This window comes from Nanorana parkeri, unplaced genomic scaffold, assembly GCF_000935625.1.
Source record: "Nanorana parkeri isolate BGI_ZX_2015 unplaced genomic scaffold, ASM93562v1 scaffold159, whole genome shotgun sequence".
NCBI classification, from domain to species: Eukaryota; Metazoa; Chordata; class Amphibia; order Anura; family Dicroglossidae; genus Nanorana; species Nanorana parkeri.
In genome coordinates, this window is record NW_017306427.1 from 279,093 (window position 1) to 303,746 (window position 24,654).

Genomic DNA, 24,654 nt, shown 5'->3' on the forward strand with positions numbered 1-24,654 from the left:
CTCAGCCGAGCCGATGCATATGCGTTCGGCTCGGCTGAGCCGCTCGGCCATGATCGGGAGCTGTACGGGCTATTGTGAATAGCCCGTAGAGCACCCCTTCGGTTCTACTGAACCGAAGGGGTCCTGGGGCTGAAGCTGGCCGAAGGATCGGCCGAAGCTACGGCCAGATCCTTCGGCAGCTTCGTGAATAGACCCCATAGAATATTAAGTCTGCAAAATAAACTAAAATGGATATTTATTTAACAATTTTAAATAGAATCAGTCTCTGATCATTGTGTTACCAGATATTACACAAATATAAATACTTAATAAAAACTTTTTAATAGTACTTTAAAGAAAATTGGCAATGGCACAAATATTGAAAATTGCTCATATAAATGTAAATATATTTGACTTCGAGGCATCATTTGTAATAAATAAATATTAACAACAACATAATAGCCTTTATGATGCAGAAGCTGTAATATGCCATGAAATGCTTCCCGAGGCTGTAGAAACAGATATTAGCATTAGCAATGGTTGTGAAATAACTGATAATAAGAATAAAAATGGAGCATCTTTTTCCATTGCCTGAAGATACACTTCCTTTTCTGAAACATCTACATTTATTATTCTCATGACTCATTGTTACTCTGTGTAAATAGAGTCCACAAACACTGCTTTGGTGTAACCTATTTCCTACTGAAAACCTGACATTTATTATACTAAAGTGACATTAAACTCAAGAAGAAAATCTTTAAAAAGGCATTCAAGTACCTTAACTATCAACATAAATGTATCTTATTTGTGTATGACCCAGCTGCAGATCCTCAAATCATCTTTGAATTCATGCTGACACTGTCCTTCCTTCTGGAGGGTGGCTACTTTTGTTCCCCATAGTCCCTGTGTGTGTTATGAAGTAGCCACCATCCCAAGCTTGCTCAGGTGATGGACCACGATCTCACATTGTATTGAAACTATAGTCTATCACAGGAGCAAGCTTGGAGCAGTGGCTATTTTACAACACACACAGGGGAACATGGGGGCAAAAGTAGCCACCTCCAGAAGGAAGAACAGTGCCAGCACCAATTCGGAGATGATTTGAGGATCTACAGCCGAGTGAAACACAAATAAGCTACATTTTTGTAAATAGTTAAGGCACTTAAATGCATTTTTAAGATTGAGCTCCATAATTTAGTGTCCCTTTTAATGTGATATAAAATAGAGAGAAATATCCTTCAAAAACATTATAGCACAGTTCCAGAGATTTACCTGTAAATTGGTCATGTGAAATTCCACTGGTTTAGCAGGCCTAAGTGGGCAATTTATGACTACATGTCTTATTGAGAATATTTCACCTCACGTCATGTTCCTACAATGGCAGGACAAGAAATAAAGGTCACAGAAAGACAAAGACAGTAATTATAACCTCAGAAAGGTTATAGACCTAACCAATTTTACTGAAAAAAAGGTTTTGTTGCAGTGTGTCGACACTTGATTGATTTCCCATCACTTCCTGTCCCAATTAGGAAGTGGGGATCAATTTTCCTAATGGGGAAATGGGACTGCAAATAAAAATCTGAAAGAGCTTTTAGCTCTTAAATTTTCTTTCCAAAACAAAAATGTTAACTGGTGTTGGTGGTTTTACTGACCTTGGATGAAGATGCTCAAAAGAAAACAACATTAACTGTGATGAGAAGTAGGGATTTAAGAGGTGGATAGGATAGGATGTAAAATATGAAAAGCAGTCACTCACATCCAGAATGGCTGAAGAAGAAGGCCAAGCACCACCTTGGGCCATAGCACCATGGAGGAAAGAAATAATATTGACATGATATGTTAGCAATTAAAATGCTACATACAAAAAAATATTTTTAAACCAAGTAGTCATACACATGCATAGGGATATTCTAACAAGGGGCAATAATTAGCTAAAATGTTCCATGCATAAAAGGGCTATTTATTTCTCATTAGGCATATATTTCATATCTGTGTTTTTACTTGGTATGGTGGGAGGTAGTGAGATGGGAATGGGTCACTGCTTTGATTCATTCACTTGTCTGTGTATAAATTTCACCTTGAGCTTTCAAGCTCTATAAACAACAGCTTTATTCAACAGAAGTTAAGGAGGAACAGGAAAACATGTAAAAATGAATTGTTTGCTCCACCTGCTGGCTACAAAACAAGAATACACAATATGCAATAGTTCATACTTGCTTGTATAAATATATGAAATATATTTTTTATATTTCTAACTTGCAAATTGGGAACCTCATTTTGTCTCTTCATCTTTGTGCTTTTCTCCCAGTGTTCATAATGTTTATCCTTACTGGGATGCACTAGAATTGAGATTGGTGATGTGACACTCAGTATCCTTGAATAGTAGTAAGCCTTTAGAATAAGACATGACATTTCTAATACACTTCCTGCCTGACACTAGAGGTGTTACATTGGAAATATATTTTGCAACATATACTGTTAATACCTTCTTCCTTGAGACATTAAAAGTACTATATAACTTAGTAATAGCTGAAATGATTAAGCTCCTGCTTTATAGACTTTGCAGGTGAAGAGATACAAGTAAAGGTCAACCTGTTTTTATTAACTGCATTATGAATGTAATAGTGATAGTTTCCCTGCTGGTATATGAATATATCTATTTAGAGTGTAATTAATAATGAATTATGGTTACATTCTTATTTATTTCAATAATAGGTAAAAAGTAGAATGGTCTAACCTCCCTACACACTTATAATTAGGAAATATATAACTATATAATATAGTCAGCTTCTGTTCAAAATCTTTTCTTACCATTATAATTATGTGATATTAAAAATATAATACATAAACAAGAAACATATAAAAGGCAATAAATGCATACTGACAGGGCTCTAATGTATATCATAATCAACATATAAGTCAGGATTGTTAACTATAAAAACACATCAGTGCAGTATAATTGGTGCTCTTGTTGCTCAATTTCTGGATTTTTTAAATTAATTTCTGTAGGTCCATTCAGTTTTGTTTTACTGTTATTAGGTGGTCCTGGACATGAAAACATTGTAGGATGGTTGGAATGGTGACAGTAACCAGAACAAATTACTGTGTCATCACAGTCATGTGTTCATTGCCATGATGCATTCACTACATTGCATTAGTAATCCATTTTCGTTATATTGGGAAAACAATATTTATTTATTTGTTGTTACCATCACTTTGTGTAGTAATTGAAAAATGCAAACTACAAATATTTACACACAGTAAAAGCACAGAACATTCTATTTTGTCAGTAACCTTTCAATATTTTTCTAAGTGTATATAGTTGTTGTTTTTTCAAGGACGACTCCACATTTGTCAAAAATAATGTAGCTTAGAACATTGCTATACATGCGTTTTTGTAAGTTACGTTATTAAAAATTACCTTACCATTTCAATCTGAAGCCACTGTAGTTTTCTAAAACTGTTCAAAGAATTCAATGCAATATGGCAGCCTGGAAGAGGTTCCTGATAGTGTGATTGGTTCACAGATTTTCTCAGAAGTCTGAATTAAGATACAAGTAACATTTTAGGCATCCCCTTTAATAGAAAAGGGTTAACTACATCTAAAGGATGCAGGCACAACAGCATTCCTCAATAGAACAATGAAAGTGCACCAGATGGGTATAATGAACCAGACCCTCCCATTCAGGATTCAGTCTGGAAAGTATATGGTGAAACAAACAGCCTTTTCTTCAGAACAAAAAAAAGTAGGTAATTTTTTTTAAAATCATAGTAATGAACAATGCTCACATTGATCACCCAGAGTTGAGTTTTTTTTTTTTAAATGGCGTTACACCTTAAACAGATTAGATTTTTTTACAATTCTGTTCCTAAAAATGTGCTGCTAATATGCAAATTAATTTCCATGTGAATATAATAATTGTAACATTCAATATGGATGGACAATAGTTAAGTGATTATTATTACATTCTGCCACTGTAAGTGAACTATGAAGGAAACAATAATATGTTTCATCTGAACAGGCAGCATTTTTTAACAGCAACATTATGTTTTCACTTAATATGTTTGATTTCAGCTTCTTTGGACTAAAATCACTTTTTTCCATAACTGCCCTATTTTATTGTTCTGCTGTTATTCATTTTCTTAGTGTGTCTTGTGTTTTTCCAGACATATTCTTAGGAGTTTTGGCACAATATAATTTTATATCTGTCATACTCACACCTCCAGTAAATAAGTGATTCTGGCCCACCTCTAGGGTGGATGGACATTAATCCAAGATGGTGTTAAATCTCACTTGTTGTTCTAGCTCTTAATGTTGCCAGTCATGTCAAGGATAAGCAACTCATACTGCCCCAAATACTTGCTAAGATGCACAGCCTATTACAGATGTTACCCTTGAACACTGTATTCTACATAATTGACCATATTTCATAATTGCTGACAATTCAGTAATGTCTGCAAAAGGAAAAGAACGGAATGAATACTAAATGTGTGTTCTTTTCTGCAAGGTCAAATCACTGTACTAAACCAGATAAAACAAGTCATCATATGTTACAGACGTTCTTAAATTGACAATCATTTCCAAGTGTAGAAGTCAGGTAAAATATGGAGATTGTTTTCCCAGAATACATTTAGACTGATGATACGGACAAGAACATGGTATGAATGAGCGTTTACAATGCCTGCACTGATTGCCAAGGCAAGCAAAGTAAATTTCAGTCAGAATTTGATCTGAAACTTGAAGCTAATTTTGCCAATAATGGGGTGGGGGCATTATGATTTTTCAGAGGCATGAAGAATGGCCAAAATATTATAACAGAATGAGACTAAAATTATTAAAAGCTCAAATCCAGTCAACCTTTTTTTGTTCCTGTATTGTGGAGGATGGTCAGAAATTTATAGCTGTATGTGGTCATACAATAGTGACTGCCCTTAACTAAGGGAGAAACAATTCGGGTCAGTTAATCTTTCCTCATAGCTGAGCTCCTCCATGCCTCTTATGAGTTTAGTCACTCTTCGCTGCGCTTTCTCCAGTTCCACATCATCCTTTCTGTGAACTAGTCCCCAAAACTGAACTGCATATTCCAGATTAGGTCTTACTAATGCTTTGTACAGGGGCAGGATTATGTCTCTATCTCTGGAGTCTATACCCTTTTTAATACAAGAAAGTATTTTGCTTGCTTTAGAAACTGCAGCTTGACATTGCATGCTATTATTGAGTCTATGATCTACCAGAACACCCAGATCTTTCTCCACCATTGACTCCCCCAAACATACTCCCCCTAGAGTGTATGATGCTCTTACTCTATGCAAAACTAATTTAAGCTTTGAATAAAGTTGGACTTGATTTATTTTTGTCTTACTTTCATTGTTAGATGTAGGTGTCAGTTATCCATTACAAGAGTTTTCTTAACTATATTTCTATTAATTTCTACTTGTTGCTGCAGTTTCTGTTTAAAAGCCAAAACTTTAATATTGGTGGGGCGTGGGTACCGCGCGAGCAAGTATGAACGTGTGATACAGCAGCTCCATCCTAACATCGGTCCCAGAGCTCCGACAGCATCTCCAGACACCCGATCTGCCACTGGACCCACCTGTACTGCTCAGTGGAGCTGGCCAGCATGTCACGGAAGAGGAGGGAGGGTCAGAGACCCGTGAAACTCACATCGGTTTTCTCCGGCGCAACCTTGCACCGCACCAAAGATGCCCCCTGCAGCCTTCCACACTAGAGGCAAGGATGCCTCTACAGCGCCGCCGGGAACTGAATCTTCGGCATCCTCTCACTCAGGCAGCCCGTCTAAGTCCAGAACTCCCCTGTCAGCAGTCGATGGTGACTCCAGGGAGGTAAGCTCAACGCACCCCTCCCTTGATAGCACCAGAGAGCTGAATTCCATTAGTGAATTTCCCACAACTACTCAGCCCATTCTTGATACTATTTAAAATGATATGCTGATATCCCTGAGATTTGCTATACACACTGATATGGTGTCCTTGGTCCATCAGCTCAAAAAGGATGTAGATGAAGTCGGATCTAGAGTGGATCATGCGGAAAACAAAATGGGAGAATTTGACTCCACTATCAATCAGCTTATCGATTCACGCGATAATATGTTTGACGAGGTCCCCTGGCTCAAATCTAAAGTGGAGCATCTAGAAGATTGATTGCGCCGTAACAATGTGAAAATTAGGGGGATTCCTGAATCGGTCGCACAATATGATCTATTACCTTATGTTCAGAAATTGTTCAAAGCTATCCTTCCAGATGAATATCCTACGGATACTATTATTGATCGTATCAATATACTTTCCAATATCACGTCCCGAGGGATGTGATATTGTGTATCCACTTCTTTCATGTCAAGGAACGTCTCCTAGCTGCAATGCGCAATCTGGATCACCTACCTGAACATTTCTCTCCCCTAAAGTATTTTCCCTGACCTGTCTCAGCATAACCTCAGCCTTTGCCGACAACTGGGACCCATCACCAGAGCCCTTCGGAATCATCACATCTCTTATCGTTGGGGAAATCCCACCAAAGTTATCATTAATCACAAAGGCATATCCCATGTGATCACCTCTGTGGAAGATGGAGCTTCCCTTCTGCGCCTCTGGAATATCGATCTCGCAGATGATCCACCTGCTTCTTCTGCTCGTCCTTTGAAGAAAACCTCGTCTGAGTGGCAATCGGCCTTTAAGCCGCATACACTGGACTTACTTGTCACAGGTCCTTTCGAAGTTTGGTTTTGTGGGTCCTGTGTGTTCTGGCCCTATACTCCTCTCCCTTAGCCCAAGTATGTTTCTAATGTGCTCTCAAAACCGTTCCCTATTATGAACGGTACCAGACAAGGGTGCTCATTATCCCCCCTAATATTTAACCTTCTTATGGAACCCTTTGCAGAATCTGTTAGGACCAACACTAACATATCAGGGTTCACCCTAGCTCAGAGATACAGACATCTCCTACTTAGTGGGGGTGCTGTACAATTAATGATTCCCTCTACTGTTTGGACCTTTTACAATTGTCATTATCCACCTAGGAAAGGCATCTCCCTGATATATAATGCTCTCCAGAATAAGCTTAATTTCACCTCCTCTCCCCCTTTTTTTTAAATGGGAACAAGATTTACAGAAACAATATTCTCCCACACAATGGACCAAAGCTATCCAAAGCCTGACCTATTACACCAGCAGTGTCAACCTCTGGGAACTATCCCATAAAATACTGCTATGTTGGTATCTGACACCCTATAGACTGTCTAAATTCTCATCTGGAGTCTCAGATACTTGTTGGCGTCAGTGTGGTGAAGTGGGCAACCTTCTACATATTTTCTGTTCATGTAGGGTGTTACTTACTTTTTGGTTCACCATTTTTCATACTCTGGAACATTATTCTGCATGTAATTGTTACAACCAGTACAATAAACACACTGCCTGCACTAAACGGCAGTAAAATGTGGACGAATCATTATTTTATTTTGTAATTATGTACATGGATTAAGCATAGTGAGATTTTCCCTACACCAAATTTTAAATTGTATCCTGGCTGTCACAGCCCTCCCTCCCTGCCCCCTATGACTTAGCTCAAAGTGCCTCCACTTGCTCGCCGCATGTAACCCACCCCTTACATGTGGGGAGATAAGAAATTTGTCTAGTCAGTCACAATCCTGTACCCCCGGCATTGGCATGTAGATCCTGTTACACTACACCACTTATGTGCGTGGGGCACCATGCAGTCTCACCCCCCACTGTCACTTGTATATGAGTGAATATTACAGCAGTAGTAGTATAGAAGCAAAGTTAGTAAATAAATAAATGCTATGAAAACATTAGCAACATTTGTGAATGTTTGGTGCTGCCTCAGTTACTGACATATAGGTGCCATTTAAATAAGGACAGACTTAAAGCTGTACTCTTTTCCCACATTTGTAGCAAGTCCCCTCTTTGTTTGAAACTGATTGCTCTCAATTCCCTACAAACTTGCATCTCCAAAACATAATGCTTTTAAGCTGCAGCAGCTATCCCAACCCCATCCTACTTTTCTGTCTGAACAACATCCATCATTCATAACTCACTCCCCCCCTCCTAATCCATGCTATCATTGGACCTCCTCTTGCAGCTAATAGCATTTTATCAAAGAACACATCCCCTGGGATCCCTTTGGACATGCTGATCACCCAATCGGCAGACTGCACAGCTAAAGTCTCCAACGTTCAGCAGGGAGAAGCAGGCACGTCTAAAGGGATCTCGGGCATGCAATCCTTTATATAATGTATAATGTATATGATGTTTACAGGAGCCTGTCAGCCCCTCCCACCAAACTCAGAGCAAAGACCAGCAGACAGACCCAGTGAAGGAGAACAAGGGAATGTATTAAATGTGTACACTACATTTTAGCTTTAATTTTAGAATTAATTTGTTCAGGGTTCGGTTAAACTAGCCAATATATTTCTGGATTGGGGGAAGAAACTAGGATATGGAGGGTATAACCATGCAAGCGTGGGATGGATTTTTCAATTCTGTAAAGGAAATATCCTTGATGAGCATTGATTATAGGGTCCCAGTGCAGCAAGGCAAGAAGCAAGAATGCTAACCTTTTAGCCATAGTCTGCTGTTTCAACTATGTTAAGGTGAAGGTTGGGCGGTGGACTGTTTTTGGAGCCAGCAATGAGTAAAGTAGGTATTACAACTTAGCTTTTACCAGCATGGGCTATGATTGTTACTCCAGTCTGTAGTAGTGGTGGTGATGTAGCAGACACATGTATGTAATCTGTCATACATGCCCGTATACTTTTCCAATGCAGACACTAAAGAAAAGGTAAAAATAGAGGTGTTGCCAGTCACAGACCCATTGTTCAAACAGGTTTAAAAGTGCATGGACAGATCGTCTTTAATGTTACCTTCTCTGAAATCTGCAATTTACTCAATTCCTTCCCACCTTACTTGTTTGAGAATTCTAAAGGTGTAAAATCATCAAATGTAAAATAATACTGCTTGTTCACTTGAGTCTTGCTTGACACTTAAGACCATGCATTTAGATATTTTTTTTTTTATATTGTAAGCCCTCACGGCCAGGGCCCTCCTTACCATCTTGTTTTGAATTGTATTGTTTTCCTTATATTGTAAGGCGCTGCGCAAACTGTTGGCGCAATATAAATCCTGTATAATAGTATATCTAATTAAACACAGCTAAGTAATACAGTAGCTTTATTAGAAGATGAGCTTCAATGAGAATACATTAGTAGAGTCAATGATTTTTTTAAGTGTACGTATAGCCAAAACTTTTTTTTACTAGTTTTGAAAAGAGTAAGGGTTAAAACACCGGATTATTTCTTGCTGTCTGTGTCTAATTATGGAGATTGCCCTTCACTTCCCATCCCATGGATGCAACAGGAAATAAGATGAAGTTTCTACAAACTAAGAGCAATTCTTTTTTTTTGTCACTAGAAAAAAAATGCCTTTTATTGTAAAATGTACCTCTTGTTTTGGAGACAACAATAAAATATTTAATTTACCATCATTTTCTGTCTGAGCGACAATGGTCATTAGGACAAATAGGGAGAGTGAATTTATCCAACAGAGACAAAGGGGGTGATTTACTAACCTAAACACAGGCACGCACTAGGTGCGTGTGATTTTTACACAGCAAAACGTATTTATCAACCAAAAAGTCTCTAAAAGCATATTTCCACTAATGCCATATATGGGAAAATCATGCACATTATGCATATATAATGCTGCTTCACAGTTTAGACAAAAATGGTTAGCTCATGCATTTACATTCCTGCATTCATCAACGCAAGCAACACAATGTAGAGCTAATTTACACAACATCAACTTGCAATTCATGCAGGGCTTTGCACAACACATCTGCTGGGTGTGTACACACCACAAAGGTGTCTAGATTCCACCAATAGATCATGCTGGGAGGGAACACACTACAGAGGTGTATACATGTTCGTGGCGTGTTTATAAGGTTAGTAAATCAACCCCATAGACAGCAATAATAAAAACTCAACAGGGATTTCTAATCCTTTCCTACTCTATCCAAAACTAAGAAAAAATGTTTTTGCTAATCATACATTTTAAAGCTAAACTCCAGGATGATATAAAATCCATATTACTGATATATAAAAATCAACTGCGCCAAAAAGCAAGCTAACAGCTACAAGGCACTAGAATGTACACCCACTGTGAGTGTATATACGTGAAAAATGAATAACTGAATGTGCCGAGCTACAACAAAGAGCAATACAAAAAAATCAGTGACTCAAACGAATGTCAGTGAATAAAAATCAATCGGGTGTAAAGTCTTTAAATGTTCATAACTCTGAAAATGTCCATATATAGCAATAGTGATAAATATTTATTGTTCCCTCACCAAATGCACCAGGTGCATCACACCAGATATAGCTGTGCTCACCTTATTGATAGACCCCAACAAAAGGTCAAATCAGGCAATTCCCTTCTTAACCAGGGAACGGGGGCCCTGATCAGCGGACCCCTGATGAAGTCACGCTGGACGTAATGTGCATAGGGCATAATGCGCATTCGGAAATGTGAACAGTGTATTAGCCTGTATTTGACATGGTAATAGCCTCTTGCAGTTTATTGTTCAGTAGGTACAGCAGAGTTCAGTGAGGGGAGGAAGAAGCAGCACACAAAGCCAATCAGGAGTGCAAAAAACATGCTTATAGTTGGAGAAAGCAGAATTACAGAAAGATGAGCACATATGTGTGTTTTTCTGTTTTTTTGGGTTCTGTCACAGGGCAAGGATGAGGAGTAAACCTGTAAGGGAAAGTGAAGCTGCAGCAGAGAAAGATCAGGCTCCCTAACTCGGAAAGACAGGGCTATGCTCTGAGGTAAAGTTGTGTAGCTAGGACTGGAATGGACAAAAGATAAATCCTTTGGCAAATACAACAGTTCCCATGTGTGTATTTCATCTGTGTATTTAGCTGACTTCCTGGAGTTCAGCTTCAATGGTAGCTGAGAAGAGGTCCCTTACATGTGTGGAATTTGAGCGCAGCCTATATTTTTAAGCATGACTTTTAGTGATATTAATTTAATTTAAAAAACTGCACGCAATAAGATAACGGGCAGCTGACACTCGAAACAGGATCAGTCCAATAATATCAATATGCTATAACTAAGCTGTGGGGCCAAAACGTGCCACTGGTTTGTTATTGACTGTTTATATGCCTCCTTTAAAATAAATTGATATTATTGAACTGATCCTGTTTCATCTGCCGGTTTTCTATGGACGTTTGGATTTAAGGCTTAGGCGCATACCTTACCAGGCACAGAGGTGTGAGAGTTGAGTCGCTCCATTTCTGTCTATTATAAGATAACTGGCATACTCATATCATATGTTTTTTTTACATATAAGGCCTCTCACAAATGTCCATCTTTCCAGTAGTGAAGAAGACTCAAATGTCTGTGAATGCAAGGCTATACTTTAGAGACAGAGGGGGGCACTAGCCTAGTATTAACATAGCGGGAACACATGGCCTTCTTGCTCCTCAGATACTGGCTCTATGCCTGGTATGTACCAGGTTGGTGTCTTTCAGAGATCGAAGAAGAGTTACAGTTTTGTTTTTTTGTTTTTTTAAATCAGAGCTGCAAATATCTGTAACAGAGATAAAAGGAACACAAAGTCACGGACTTGAATGTGAGTCACGTTTTTAAAAACAAATACATAAAGTAAATATACAAAGTCACGGACTTCAATTTGAGTCACGTATTTAAATCCAAATAAATAAGGCAAGACTCTTACTACATATTTTAAAGGTGGCGTGAAGGACGTGTGGGTTGTAATACCAAATAAACTGAAAAATAAGTGCAATATAACTTGTTAAAGGAATATTTCCAAACATCTTTTTACCTGTACTATTGTATAGATAGTAATTAAGATACAGGTACACAGATGCAGTGTTTTTGAGGATTTCTTCCCTCTGATCAATGATTTCAGTTCGATGTCTACACCATTCTACTCCATAAATTCCAGCAGTCAACCAATTAAAGTTCTGGAACTGATTTTGCATATCAACAAGCCACTAAACAAATAGTATTTAAAGCTCATTTCTGGGCAAACCCTTTTTATTCTTAAATCTCTCCACCCTTTCAAAGAAGCCCACATAATAGCCGGCTGCCCAAAATTGATGAATTGAGGAGAAAGGAGCTGGGGAGTTTAAAAAAGAAAACTTTTTTATTAAAGCATTCATCGAAATGTATATTTGAAAAAGTAAAAATTGTGCTGGAGAACATTTTTAAGTGAGGGAGAAGGTTGCCCCACCACTTCCTCTCACATGATAGGGACAGCTGTTTTACAAATGTATATTTGCTTTAGGTCTCTTGCTTGCTGCACATTCCTGCCATCCACAGTACATAATTTCAGAATATATGGCTGCACTTTATTATTTGCCTGAGGGAGTATAGAGCTAATTGTGACTCATTCTTCACACAGTCTTAAAAAAAATAACTCAAGGTTAACTTAGATATTTTCCCTTTTAATATGGAAACACTGTTATCAGAAAACATGATGGTTGCTTATTTTACAACCTGCAAAATAATTCTCTAAGTTTATAGCAAACATGGGTAGGCAATGGTTACTTTTCTTAACCCCTGCATTAGCATTTTGCATTCATGATGGATGGATGTAACTGCACATGCCACCAATTGGTTATAGTAATGTCTATTTTTATTTGTCTCAAATACAATAGGCACTATTAATGTGCACAGGTATACTCAGTCATTTCTTTCACAAAATGACAGTCGTCAGCTCTTTTGAAAAATATTAAGTGCTCATGTCCATTGTCTGCTGCCATTTGATATAGAAGTGAATGCAACTGCATAAAACAACAATCTCTGATAGCGGCTGTTGATTCTATGAGTCTTATCAAATATGTCAGTCACTACTGCACTGATGTGTAGTTACCTTTGATCCTACACAATATATTTCTCACTTAGAGAACTGTCTTCTTTCATTTTGTCAAGAATCCAATATAATTGCACATGTCAGTAGCAGCTGCCAATTATGAGTAGACTACGGTGCTTTCTCTTTACTTGTTCACATGTTCCTGCTCCTAGGCTGTGTTCCTATAGAGTAAGCTGCCAAAGAGAGGTACCTCCTGAAGACACAGTGACTAATGTCTGATGGGCTTATTCATATTTCTCTATTAGTGGAACATTTCCTTGTTTGTGTTGGGCATCTGGGACTTGTAACAGTGTGTATCCCTCTGATGCCCGAGCAAAAGGTATTCACAGTGACAAATTTTATTAAGCAGTGCACATGGAAGTCCTTTTAATATTGTTAACTGACCACCAAATGCAGCTTTTGTTATTGTGATGTGTGCTGTAAACCGAGAGATCCTTTTTATGAAGATACTAACAAAAGTGTGCCCATTCTGGCTGTGTTGTTTATTAAATTCTCCAAACCATCTGACTCTGAAAACTGTGCTGTATATGACTTCCCTACCCATATATTGTGTTTTGTGTGACTTACTCTGACTCTGTACTGTCTCACTCAGTATATACAGTATGCTGTGCATGACATATTCTAAATGTCTCCTCTGCACACACTGTTTTATATGTGAGTTACTCTAGTCTACCCCATGCTGCAGGAGATGCAGTATGTTACATAGTAAAAACTACCTAATTTTGTATTTTGTGCTGTATATGACATACCCTGTACCATTCCATTCTGAATGTTGTGATCTCTGTTTCCTGTTACATAATGCTAATCATCACAGTATTGTTATATTAAAAAACTAAATTTGTAACATGGGACTTGAATTTCATCATGTTCAGGCACCCATTTGCTAGCAGTTATTTAAGAACAGAGAGTTTCCATCCCAAAGCCCTTAAAAGGAAGCTGAAATAAAGTGGTATATAGCTGATGCTGATGCTTTGGCAGTTTTTGTAGGCTCCAGAAGTTGATGGTGTTTGGCAAGAATCTGGTTTTATGTGTTTTAGGCTCTGGATTCTGGCCACATAGAGTGAGAGTTGGCTCCCTGGCTATATTTTACGGCCAGGTTTTCAGCAGGTTTGGAGGTCAGGTGACTTTAATAACAGGTGGCTGTTTGAGTGTGGTGTATGCATGTGGAGAGGCTTTTCTGGTCTGTGAATTTAACCAAAGTTCAACAGAGCTGGTGGGACAAATATATCTTAAGTTTGGACTTGTGCTGGACAAACAGTACCCCCTGTGTGGGAATTAACTTTCTGTTGTATTGTTTTTTGAATAAAAGTAGGGTTGAAAAATGATATTGATGAGTGGATTGACCTTGATGCTTGCTCTCTTTAGATCTAAACATGCACACAATATTCATGATAATACACAAAATATATGTATGAAAAATTTGAGCGGCTATTTATTAAGTTGATAGCCATTATTGCAAGATTAAATCGCCTTGGTCTTTATGCAACTTTGTTAATGTTATATTGATCTACTGTTTCAGTCAAGATCATTTTTTTTATTGTACGGTGTATAGTAAAGGATTTGACTCAATCTATTAATCAATTACCATTGATTCTTTTGCAGTTATATATACTTTTTTATTGATTTGTTCTCTGGGAATCCTATGTTATGCTCTCTTTGTTTATTGTCGAAATAAATATATATATATATATATCCAAAAATATTGGCATCCCTGCATTTCTATCAGATAATGTACCACTTTGCGCAGAAAATTGTTGCAATTACAAATGTTTATGCATTCTCATGTTTATTTCTTCTGTTTGTATTGGTATGACACAAAAAAAGTTGAGAAAAAAAAAGCCAAATCTGACACATTCCACACAAAACTCCAAAACTGGACTAGACAAAATTATTGGCACCTTCTTCAAATTGCAAGAAACAATTGCATTCCAAGTTTTTGGGGAAAAGCATGGACAATCTCAAGGTTACAAGTCCATCTCCAGAGATCTTAATGTTCCTGTGTCCACTGCGCGCAACATTGTCAAGACGTTTACAGCCCATGGTAGCTAATCTCGCTGGACATGGACAAAAGAGAACAATTGATCAAAGATTGCAATAAAGGATTGTTCAAATGGGGGATAAAGACCCTCGATCAACTTCCAGACAAATTCAAGCTGACCTTCAGGCACAGGGTACAACTGTGTCAGCTTGCACTATACGTTGCCATCTGAATAAAAAGGGAGGCTATGGTAGGAGACCCTTGAGGACCCCACTGCTGACACAGAATCATAAAAATGCCAGATTGGAGTTTGCCGTAACTTACCTGAGGAAGCCAAAATCCTTTTGGGGAAAATGTGCTGTGGACAGACGAAACAAAATTACAGCTTTTTGGTAAAGCCCATCATTCTACTGTTTTCAGAAAAAGAAATGAGGCCTTTAAAAAAAAAATACAGTCCCTAAAGTCAAACGTGGTGGAGGTTCACTGATGTTTTGGGGTTGCTTTGCTGCTTCAGGCACTGGATGTCTTGACTGTGTGCATGGCATTATAAAATCTGAAGCCTACCAAAGAATGCTGGGGTGCAATGTAGGGCCCAGTGTCAGAAAGTTGGGTCTCCGTCAGAGGTCATGGGTCTTACAGCAGGACAATGAACCAAAGCACACGTCAAAAAGCACCCAGAAATGGTTTCAGACAAAGCGCTGGAGAGTACTGGACTGGCCAGCAAAGAGTCCAGATTTGAATCCCATAGAGCACCTGTGGAGTGATCTCAAAACAGCAGTTGGGAAAAGGAACCCTTCCAATATGAGAGACCTGGAGCAGTTGGTGAAAGAAGAGTGGTCCACAATTCCTGTAGAGATGTGTAAGAAACTCATTGATGGTTACAGGAAGCGATTGATTTTATTTATTTTTTCCAAAGGCTGTGCTACCAAATATTAATTGAGGGTGCCAATAATTTTGTCCAGTCCATTTTTGGAGTTTTGCGTGGAATGTGTCAGGTTTGGCTTTTTTTTCTACTTTTTTTGTGTCATACCAATACAAACAAAAGAAATAAACATGAGAATGCCTAAACATTTGTAATTGCAATAATTTTCTGCGCAAAGTGGTGCATTACCTGACAGAAATGCAGGGGTGCCAATGTTTTTGGCCATGACTATATATATTTATATTTATATACTGTATCTGTGTATGTATATTTCAAAACAGGTGTCAAACAACTCAGGTGTAAAATTAGGCATGACTAAAATAAAATTACAGAAAAATCATTATTTTTCTTTTAAATTAGATTGTTCTTTGACTTTAACAGAATCATGAAATATTGTAAAAGATACTGCTGCACTGTTGAATTGTAATGTTAATGTGGTTGACTTTTAAATGAGTCTTAAACCCGGAATGCAAGAGTAGATTAGGTGAATCACCAGTGAAACAAATGATTAAATATTTGCTTATTTCAGCTTCCATTTAATTTCTAGTCTTTATGATTGAAAATGCATCAATTAACGGTATTTGTTTAATTACATGTGAAATACACTGCTTTTTTTTAACATTTTAAAATTGCACATTCAGAAATTTGATGTGACCTGGAAAAAGGTAACCTAAAGGCAGGGAAATCACATATTTGAAAAACAAATATATGTTAATGTATAACATTTCTAACTGTTTTAAAATTGGGGTAAAGAATATGCTGTGTTCTCATAACACCAATTAAAAGTTCAGAATTGTCTTCGATAAGTCTTGCTAAACCCATCTTTTCAAATTAATTAAAGCTAAATCTTGAAAATGCATTAAGTACCTTAACCACCTCCTGTCCGCCGAACGTTCACAAACAGCCGGAAGGGAGTCTTCTGGATGCAGGTGGGCGTCTTTAGATGTCCTCCGTACCCGTGCCCGCTCGCATGCACCCCCCGACACGCACGAGCGGGAAACCACCTGAATTTTAAACCGCCAGCGATGGCTGTTTACATACAAGAGGTCCGGCATCTATAAAGACGCCCGATCACTTGTATGCTGCATGTCTCTGTGTGCCCCCCCCTTACCTCTCCTCGAGGTCGCCATCCCTGCTGCCGACGTCCCCACGATCTTGGGTGTCCGATCCGGGATGGGGACGTGGCTCCGTGCACTGAGAACGGAGGAAGATCAGTACATGATCTGCCTCCGCTCTCCTCCCCGGTCTCTGAATGCAGGAAGTGATGTTTACTACATCACTTCCACATTCCTCTGTCACTCTCCGGTACAGAAACCGGAGAGAAGCTGATGAAGCATAACTGTGCTTCATCAGCTTCTCTGGGGGTCCCTAGGTGACATTAGGGGTCTTAGGGACCCCTGATGTCTCCATAAAGGGGACCTGTCACTGTAATTTCATATCACATAGGGGGATTCTTATACCCCTGTGTGATCACAATAATATTAAGTGTAAAAAATAAATGGTCACAAAATAAATAAAATTTACACACACACACAAAAAAACCCACAATTTTTTTTAAAGTCCCCCACCCTCACATAGATGCTCAAAAATGCGCCTACACGCAAAAACGACGATTGCGCCAATTACGCAGCACTTGTTACATATCTCCACGAATGTCGCAGTGAGAGCAATAATTCTAGGGCCATCAAACTTAAAAATCTTTTAAAGCGTCGCCTATGGCCAATTTTGGGTATGGTAGTTTTTGCGATTTCGCAGGCGCGCTGAATTTTAAGGCTTCACATGTTTGGTGTCTATTTACCCGACGTGACCCCTTCTTTTATATTGTACCAAAAAATTGGGTAATAATAAATGTTTCCTAACATAATAAAGGAAAACAGGTCTGTTTTTTTATTTTCTCCACTTTTTTCGTTGTATAGTAAAAAATAAACCCCCCCAGTGGTGATTAAATACCACCAAAAGAAAGCTCAATCTGTCCCTAAAAAATAGTATAAAATGCATTTCAGTACAGCGTTGCATGACGGAATAAATGTCAGCCAAAGTACCGCAGCACTGAACACTGAAAAATGTCCTGCACAGGAAGGGGGTGTAAACACCACAGTTTGCAAGTGGTTAACTATTAACAAACATGTATATTTTTTGGCTACTTTTGCTCCCCATTGTCCCTGTGTGTATTGTAAAGTAGTCACCACTCCAAGCTTGCTCCAGGGATGGACTATAATCTTACATAGTTTACTAATTTGCATTGAAATTGTAGTCCATTACGGAAGCAAGCTTGGAGGAAGGACAGTGTCAGCATGAATTCAGAGATGATTTGAGGATCTACAGCCAAGTGATACACAAATAAGCTAAATTTTTTCTAATAGTTAGGGTACTTGAATGCTTGTTTAAGATTGAACTCCTGACTTAAGTGTTAGTTAAATGTTTAGCTGTACCACATGGAGCATTACCATATATAACTGATTTGTGATGGCAATTGACTTCTTTCTGAAGCATATACAAAATTATAAAGGTAATAGGCCATGTTAAATGCATTATATATTGTCTACATTGTATTTTTTTAAAGCACCCTGCTTATTTTGAATGTATAATTAAGGAAACATATTTTGCTCTATAATGTACTAGTAAGAGGAAACACTGATGCAAATAAACAAAAATGTAACATATATAAAAATCTTCCTTATGTTTTTTAGGGTTGCACAGATACCAAGTACAGTACTCGGTACAAGTACGAGTACATGTACCGATACTTTTGAGCTCCAAGACTACACTACGATTTTGTTTTTATAAATAGAAATAATGGGATGCACAGATACCAGTTTTGCGAGTATGAGTACTGGTACTTGCCGAGTACTTACAAGTACGAGTACTGATACATTTTTGTTTATTGTCATGTGACAGTTTTTCTAAAACAATACAGATTAATGATTTCAGGACAGTGGTGGAGCACCAGAGCCAGGTCCCAGCTGCAACCGCTGCAACCCTGGTAGTTCTCATGAAAATGCCAAGTATCTGCACTGGTACTCGAAAAGTATCTGAGCTTCCCTAGTTTTTATTGATATTTAACAGAAAAAAATCAATTTGTATGGTTGTCTAACTGAAAAGACAAGTTTATTTTAATGTCTGGTCAAAGAGAGGCATCTGTGTATCCCTTAAGTTAGACTGACACAGGCCTTTTATTTTACTATAGCAGAACTTGAAATTCAGCAAATGTTTCAGTTTGGATCTTGGTCTACTCATTCATACATTGTCAAATATGTTAACTTACTTTACAAGTGTCTTTGAAAAGGTGAATTTTGAACATCACTCCTATCAGAGAACAAAAATAAAATAAAAAGCTGGAATCAAAACAGTAAGGGTAAAATTCAAAATTCTTGTTCTTACGAAGTCATGGAGACTCTCAATTAAATTAATAACAGAGTGAATCACAGGAAATTGGATGATATGCTAAATTTGTTGTCTAGAGGTCAGGCTGGAATGTAAAGCAATAAATATTCTAGGATGTTACACTATTCATATCTTGTTGGGAGTATAGCTTATAACTCTTTGCTGTTCTTTCTTCTTTCAAGGTCATGGATTATATGGAACATTTGAAATGCTCTCATCTTGGAGGAAGACTAGAGAAGACCAACATGTTAAAGAAAGGACAGCAGTTGTGTATGCAGACACCATGATTTCCTTCTCTCTCACCACTGCCATGTATCTTGTTACCTTTGGGATTGGGGCCAGTCCCTTCACGAACATCGAAGCTGCAAGGATATTTTGCCGCAATTCATGTATAGCAATCTTCTTCAACTACCTCTACGTACTATCATTCTATGGCTCTAGCCTTGTGTTTACTGGGTACATTGAAAACAATTACCAGCATAGTATTTTTTGCAGGAAGGTTCCAAAGCCCGAAATTCTACAGGTGAAATCGTTGTGGTACAGGTTTCTTATGACTGCAAGATTTAGTGAAGACACAACAGACTCCCAAGAATCAAGCTCTTATGAAAGTCACCTTTTGGTTTGCTTCCTTAGACGATATTACTGTGACTGGATAACAAATACATATGTAAAACCTTTTGTAGTTCTCTTTTACCTTGTTTATATTTCCTTTGCCTTAATGGGCTACCTGCAGGTCAATGAAGGGTCTGACCTGAGTAACATAGTTGCAACTGAGACACGAACCATAACATATACCGCAATCCAGCAAAAGTATTTCAGTAACTACAGCCCGGTCATTGGCTTCTACATCTATGAATCAATTGAGTACTGGAATACAAGTGTTCAGGAGGATGTTCTAGAATACACAAAAGGATTTGTAAGAATATCATGGTTTGAGAGCTACTTAAACTATCTCAGAAAACTTAATATATCTACTGGTTTACCCAAAAAGAACTTCACTGACATATTGAGATACTCTTTTCTGAAAAACCCACGGTATTCACATTTTTCTGAAGACATCATCATACCCAAGAAATACAACAATGAAGTAGATGTTGTGGCCTCTAGGATGTTTCTGATTGCAAAGACAATGGAAACAAACAGGGAAGAACTCTATGATCTCCTTGAAACTTTAAGGAAACTTTCTCTTACGTCCAAAGTAAAGTTCATTGTCTTTAATCCATCCTTTGTCTACATGGACCGATATGCTTCTTCAATTGGAGCTCCTTTACAAAACTCCTGCATAAGTGCTTTGTTCCTGCTGTTTTTCTCATCGTTTCTTGTTGCCAGCTCTATCATCAATGTTTGGATAACCCTAACCGTGGCCTCTGTAGAGTTTGGAGTAATTGGCTTCATGACATTATGGAAAGTTGAGTTGGACTGCATATCGGTACTTTGCCTAATCTATGGGATTAACTACACTATAGACAACTGTGCACCACTAGTATCAACATTTATCTTGGGTAAAGAATTTACTAGGACTAAGTGGGTGAAAAATTCATTAGAATTGCATGGGGTAGCCATTTTACAGAGCTACCTCTGTTTCACTGTTGGTCTGATCCCTCTCGCAGCTGTGCCTTCAAATCTGACCCGTACACTGTTCAGGTGCTTGTTTTTGATAGCATTTGTCACATTATTTCACTGCTTTGCAATCTTACCAGTTATGCTGACTTTTGTTCCACCCTCAAAGAAGAAGCGGAAAGAAAAGAAAACCCAGGAAAACCATGAAGAGATAGAATGTGTTGAAATGGTGGACTTGGACAGCACCAGAGTTGTTGACCAAATTACAACTGTCTGATTTTATTTCTTTTTTTTGCATTTTTTACATTGAGTTTCACCCTAGGTCTTACTAAGAGAATGTTTTGATGGAACCTCTTTGTGAAACAAGTATCCAATACAACCCGCTCAATGGATGATCCAAAAAAAGTACCTTTAGCCTCAGTACAAAAAAAAGATAAACATAGAGCTGAATTACACTCAGTGGTTTAGGCATTGATTATATGGTGGTAGAATATTCCAAATGTTAGATAAATCTTAGGACAGTTTATTGTTTTGGTTTAAACTTTCATATGTTTAGATAAGAAACAGTGCCCACTCTCACTCACATCCAAGTCCCCCTTCACTCCCAAACAAACTCTATGTTGCTTCCTCTCTCACCCTCGTCTACTTTTCTCTCTCTTTCTCTCACACCCCGCCCTCCTCTCTTTTTTTCTCCTCCTCCAAGTACTGGGGCCAAGTTCTCCTCCAAGTTCTAAAGGAACCGGTGACCTATAGCTATCTGTTCTGTTTCAGCTATTTTCTATCAAATGGGTAATCTTACTTAATGGACAACTTAATTGCTTTACGTCAAGCCTTTTATTCTCTCTCTCTCTCTCTCTCTCTCCTCTCTCTCTCTCTCTCTCTCTCTCCTCTCTCTCTCTATAATAACATACAAGCACATATACACAGAAGTGGTTTCAATTGCTTACACCCTGTAAAACACCCCCATTTTTCCAACTCTCTGTTTTATTGTTTTATATTCTTTTGGAGTAAAGTCAATATATAGACTCAAAATGAGACTACAACATTTTCAAAGTAATTTGTATTAATTGTTTAAGCAGGAAATGCTATTTTAATGCTGCTCATAAGGCTGTTACTGTTGCTGAGTCCAAACGCCTACAAAGGTCAGCTGTTAGTTCAGTGTTCTCATACACATTACAGCATTTTTGTAGATTTATCTTGCTTTTTCCCTTTACTATATTATGCTTTTTAGGCCTTGTGTTCAAATTTTGCTTTTTTTCAAGGTGGTATATATATATATTTTTTATATGAAACAAAATATGCAGCATTGTAGTATCAGTTAAAACACATTATTAAATAAAACCTGCATTGTAGTAATATTGTACAGCACGCATATTTGTAAGTTAGGATTGTTTATGAAAAATCTTTGTAACCTAATTTATTGAAAGCAGTCAAACAATTGAGTTTTTTTATGTATTTTTCTTTACTTTTATAAAGGAATGTATCTGTGGCATTGCTAGCTACTTTAAAGGCCTGGTGACTAGTGCCAAAGCACCCACATCTCTAAACACTGAATTATCTTATGCTCTAACCTATTCTAGTCTGCATTATGAGAGATAACACAGGGCAGAAAAATTATGTCTCAGCCCCCAGTAATCTTTACCCACTTCATCAAAACTGCATTCCTGCAGGTCTATGCCATTTTCTGTAAAACCTAACAGAGAAATTGAAACAGTTTCTTAATTAAGCAATGATTATTAACTATGCTTATTATGTAAACTGACCAAATAGAAATGATGCCAAAAGAAAAAAATAATTGTTTCTTGCACACTTTTGGGCTCACCAAATCATACTTATTTTTAGAGCTCAAGTCTCATGATCTGTCAGTGATAGGTAATGCCGCATAATTCTGTCATGGTCATCCCTATTCATTTTAATTTTAAAGCCCAGTTGAAACCTCTTAATTTATTACTGCAATGCAGTCAGTAAAACTCTGTTCGGCCAGCATAGGAGAGTTGGGAAGTGGCTCTCCCACACAAGCAACGGTCCAGCTGTCCCACAGTCCAACACTCCCCATCTGAACACTGCTCTAATTGACACTGCCCCCTGAGCAGTACTGTTGGTTAGAGCAGTGTTTAGGGGCATATGCAGAGGAGCTGTGCTTCTGTGTGTGATTGGCAGCTTGTGTTTGGAAGCAGCAGTTTGACTCTCCCAGTGCTGCCAGTACAGGACTTTTAACCTTGCTGTAGCAGATAAAAATGAAAAAAGAGACATATTCATTATTGTACATGCAGTCTGACTAAAGACAGTAATACATTACGTGGGTTCAAGAGGCTTCTTAGGAGGCTCCTTCTCCATACATTCTCAATACTTTCTATGAAGAAATAAGGACATAGAATGATAACTATGAAGAAGATGACAACGAAGGCCAGTGGCTTGAGAATGACACATGACTTCCAGTTGATGGACCTTGAGCCCTGGAAGTAATAACTTTGTGCATTATAGCATACCACGTCATACCTAAAATTGAGTCTGTATGTAATATTTTAAGTGTAAGCTTCTTCTTTTTACAAATCTATATATTCCCAAGCAAAGTGTGTAGTATTCAGGGCCTGGTCCCCCAGAGACAAGCAATGCCCCAAGTTCATTATACACTTCATCATAGTGATTTTTGCATACTTGCTTAATTTTAATCACAGGCGTTTGGATCCAGAAGTACATAATAAATTATTTGTTGAATATATTTTTTAACTATTTATTTTACTTGTTTACTTATATGTGATTTACCATTTATGTTTTATACTTAATACCATGTCCAATACATTCGATTCTTTAAGTTGCATTTTATCAAACGCTTTTTTTTAAGGTCCAGAGTTAGACAAGCTCAGGGATCTTGCACAAATACCCTTGAAAAATTACGCCTTCAAAGTTTCAATATTGCAGACCTGAGAATAAAATTACTTACCTGCAATTATCGGTGTAAGATTTCACAGTTCTTGTTCACAATTAGTTCTGTTTGAATCTGCTACTATTTGGACTTTTGTTTGGGAATTCAGGACTAGAGGAAGAAGACAAGTGATAAGGAACAATGGGTACTGCTTAATGCCAAGGTCTTTCATTTGCTACAGTATAATGAGGTAGATAAGAAAGTATAGCAGAAATTGTAACATGGCTTTGGGGACGGGGGTTGGTCAAGGAGATTCCCAAAAATCGTGCAGGTCCCACCCCCCCATCCCCCGGCTGCTCAATGTACTTAAAGGACAACTTTAACTTTCATAAAGTTGTCCTTTAAGGCATTGCCCTCACCAACAGAGCACAGCTCACCTAAAAAATACTTACATTCATCCTGTTTCAAGTGATTTTTACTGTGCAACCCTGGTATGAGCTGCACAGCCTTGCTTCAGATATTGTTCAGGCCGGGTTATCTTCACCTTTGCCATGCATGCCACACAGCCCAATGTATGTCTACGGCAATCTGTACTCAAGCCTGCCTCCAGAGGTCTGGCACACTACAGATCCAACAAAATGAACTAACTGGGCCACGATACACATGCAAGGATAAGGAAGACCTGGAGAGGAAGATTTAATGAAGCAAGGCTGTGCAGCTCCAGGCATCACCGTGCAGTGAATAGTTCTGGATTTAAAACAAATTTATTATGCCAGGTGGGCTGCATCAGAGGGGGAAAGAGTTCTCTAAAGCACAACTTGTGCCAAAGGTACAGTTGTCCTTTAAATGTAGTGCCTTATGGACAATAAGCAAATTCATAAATCAGTTACAGATTGGAGATGGATATTGGGGATTTAAATGGACTAGAAAGATGCAGTATCAATCTGCCTATTTGCTATATATGATCACACATAAATTATTATTTTCAGATGGTATTAAATATGCAGCATGGGGGAATCAGGTCCTGGCAAGGT

At 38.1% G+C, this 24,654-nt stretch overlaps 1 protein-coding gene across 2 annotated transcripts in view; it reads left to right on the top strand.

Annotated features, from left to right (window-relative positions):
* PTCHD1 (patched domain containing 1) overlaps positions 1-21,319 on the top strand; it is a 176,828-nt gene extending 155,509 nt beyond the window's left edge. For both annotated transcript variants that reach the window (XM_018554454.1, XM_018554455.1), the window contains one exon: positions 19,377-21,319. In XM_018554454.1, the coding sequence (XP_018409956.1) occupies positions 19,377-21,031 (1,655 nt within the window). In that variant the 3' untranslated portion in view covers positions 21,032-21,319. The remainder of the gene's footprint in view (positions 1-19,376) is intronic.
* The last annotated feature ends 3,335 nt before the right edge of the window (positions 21,320-24,654 follow it).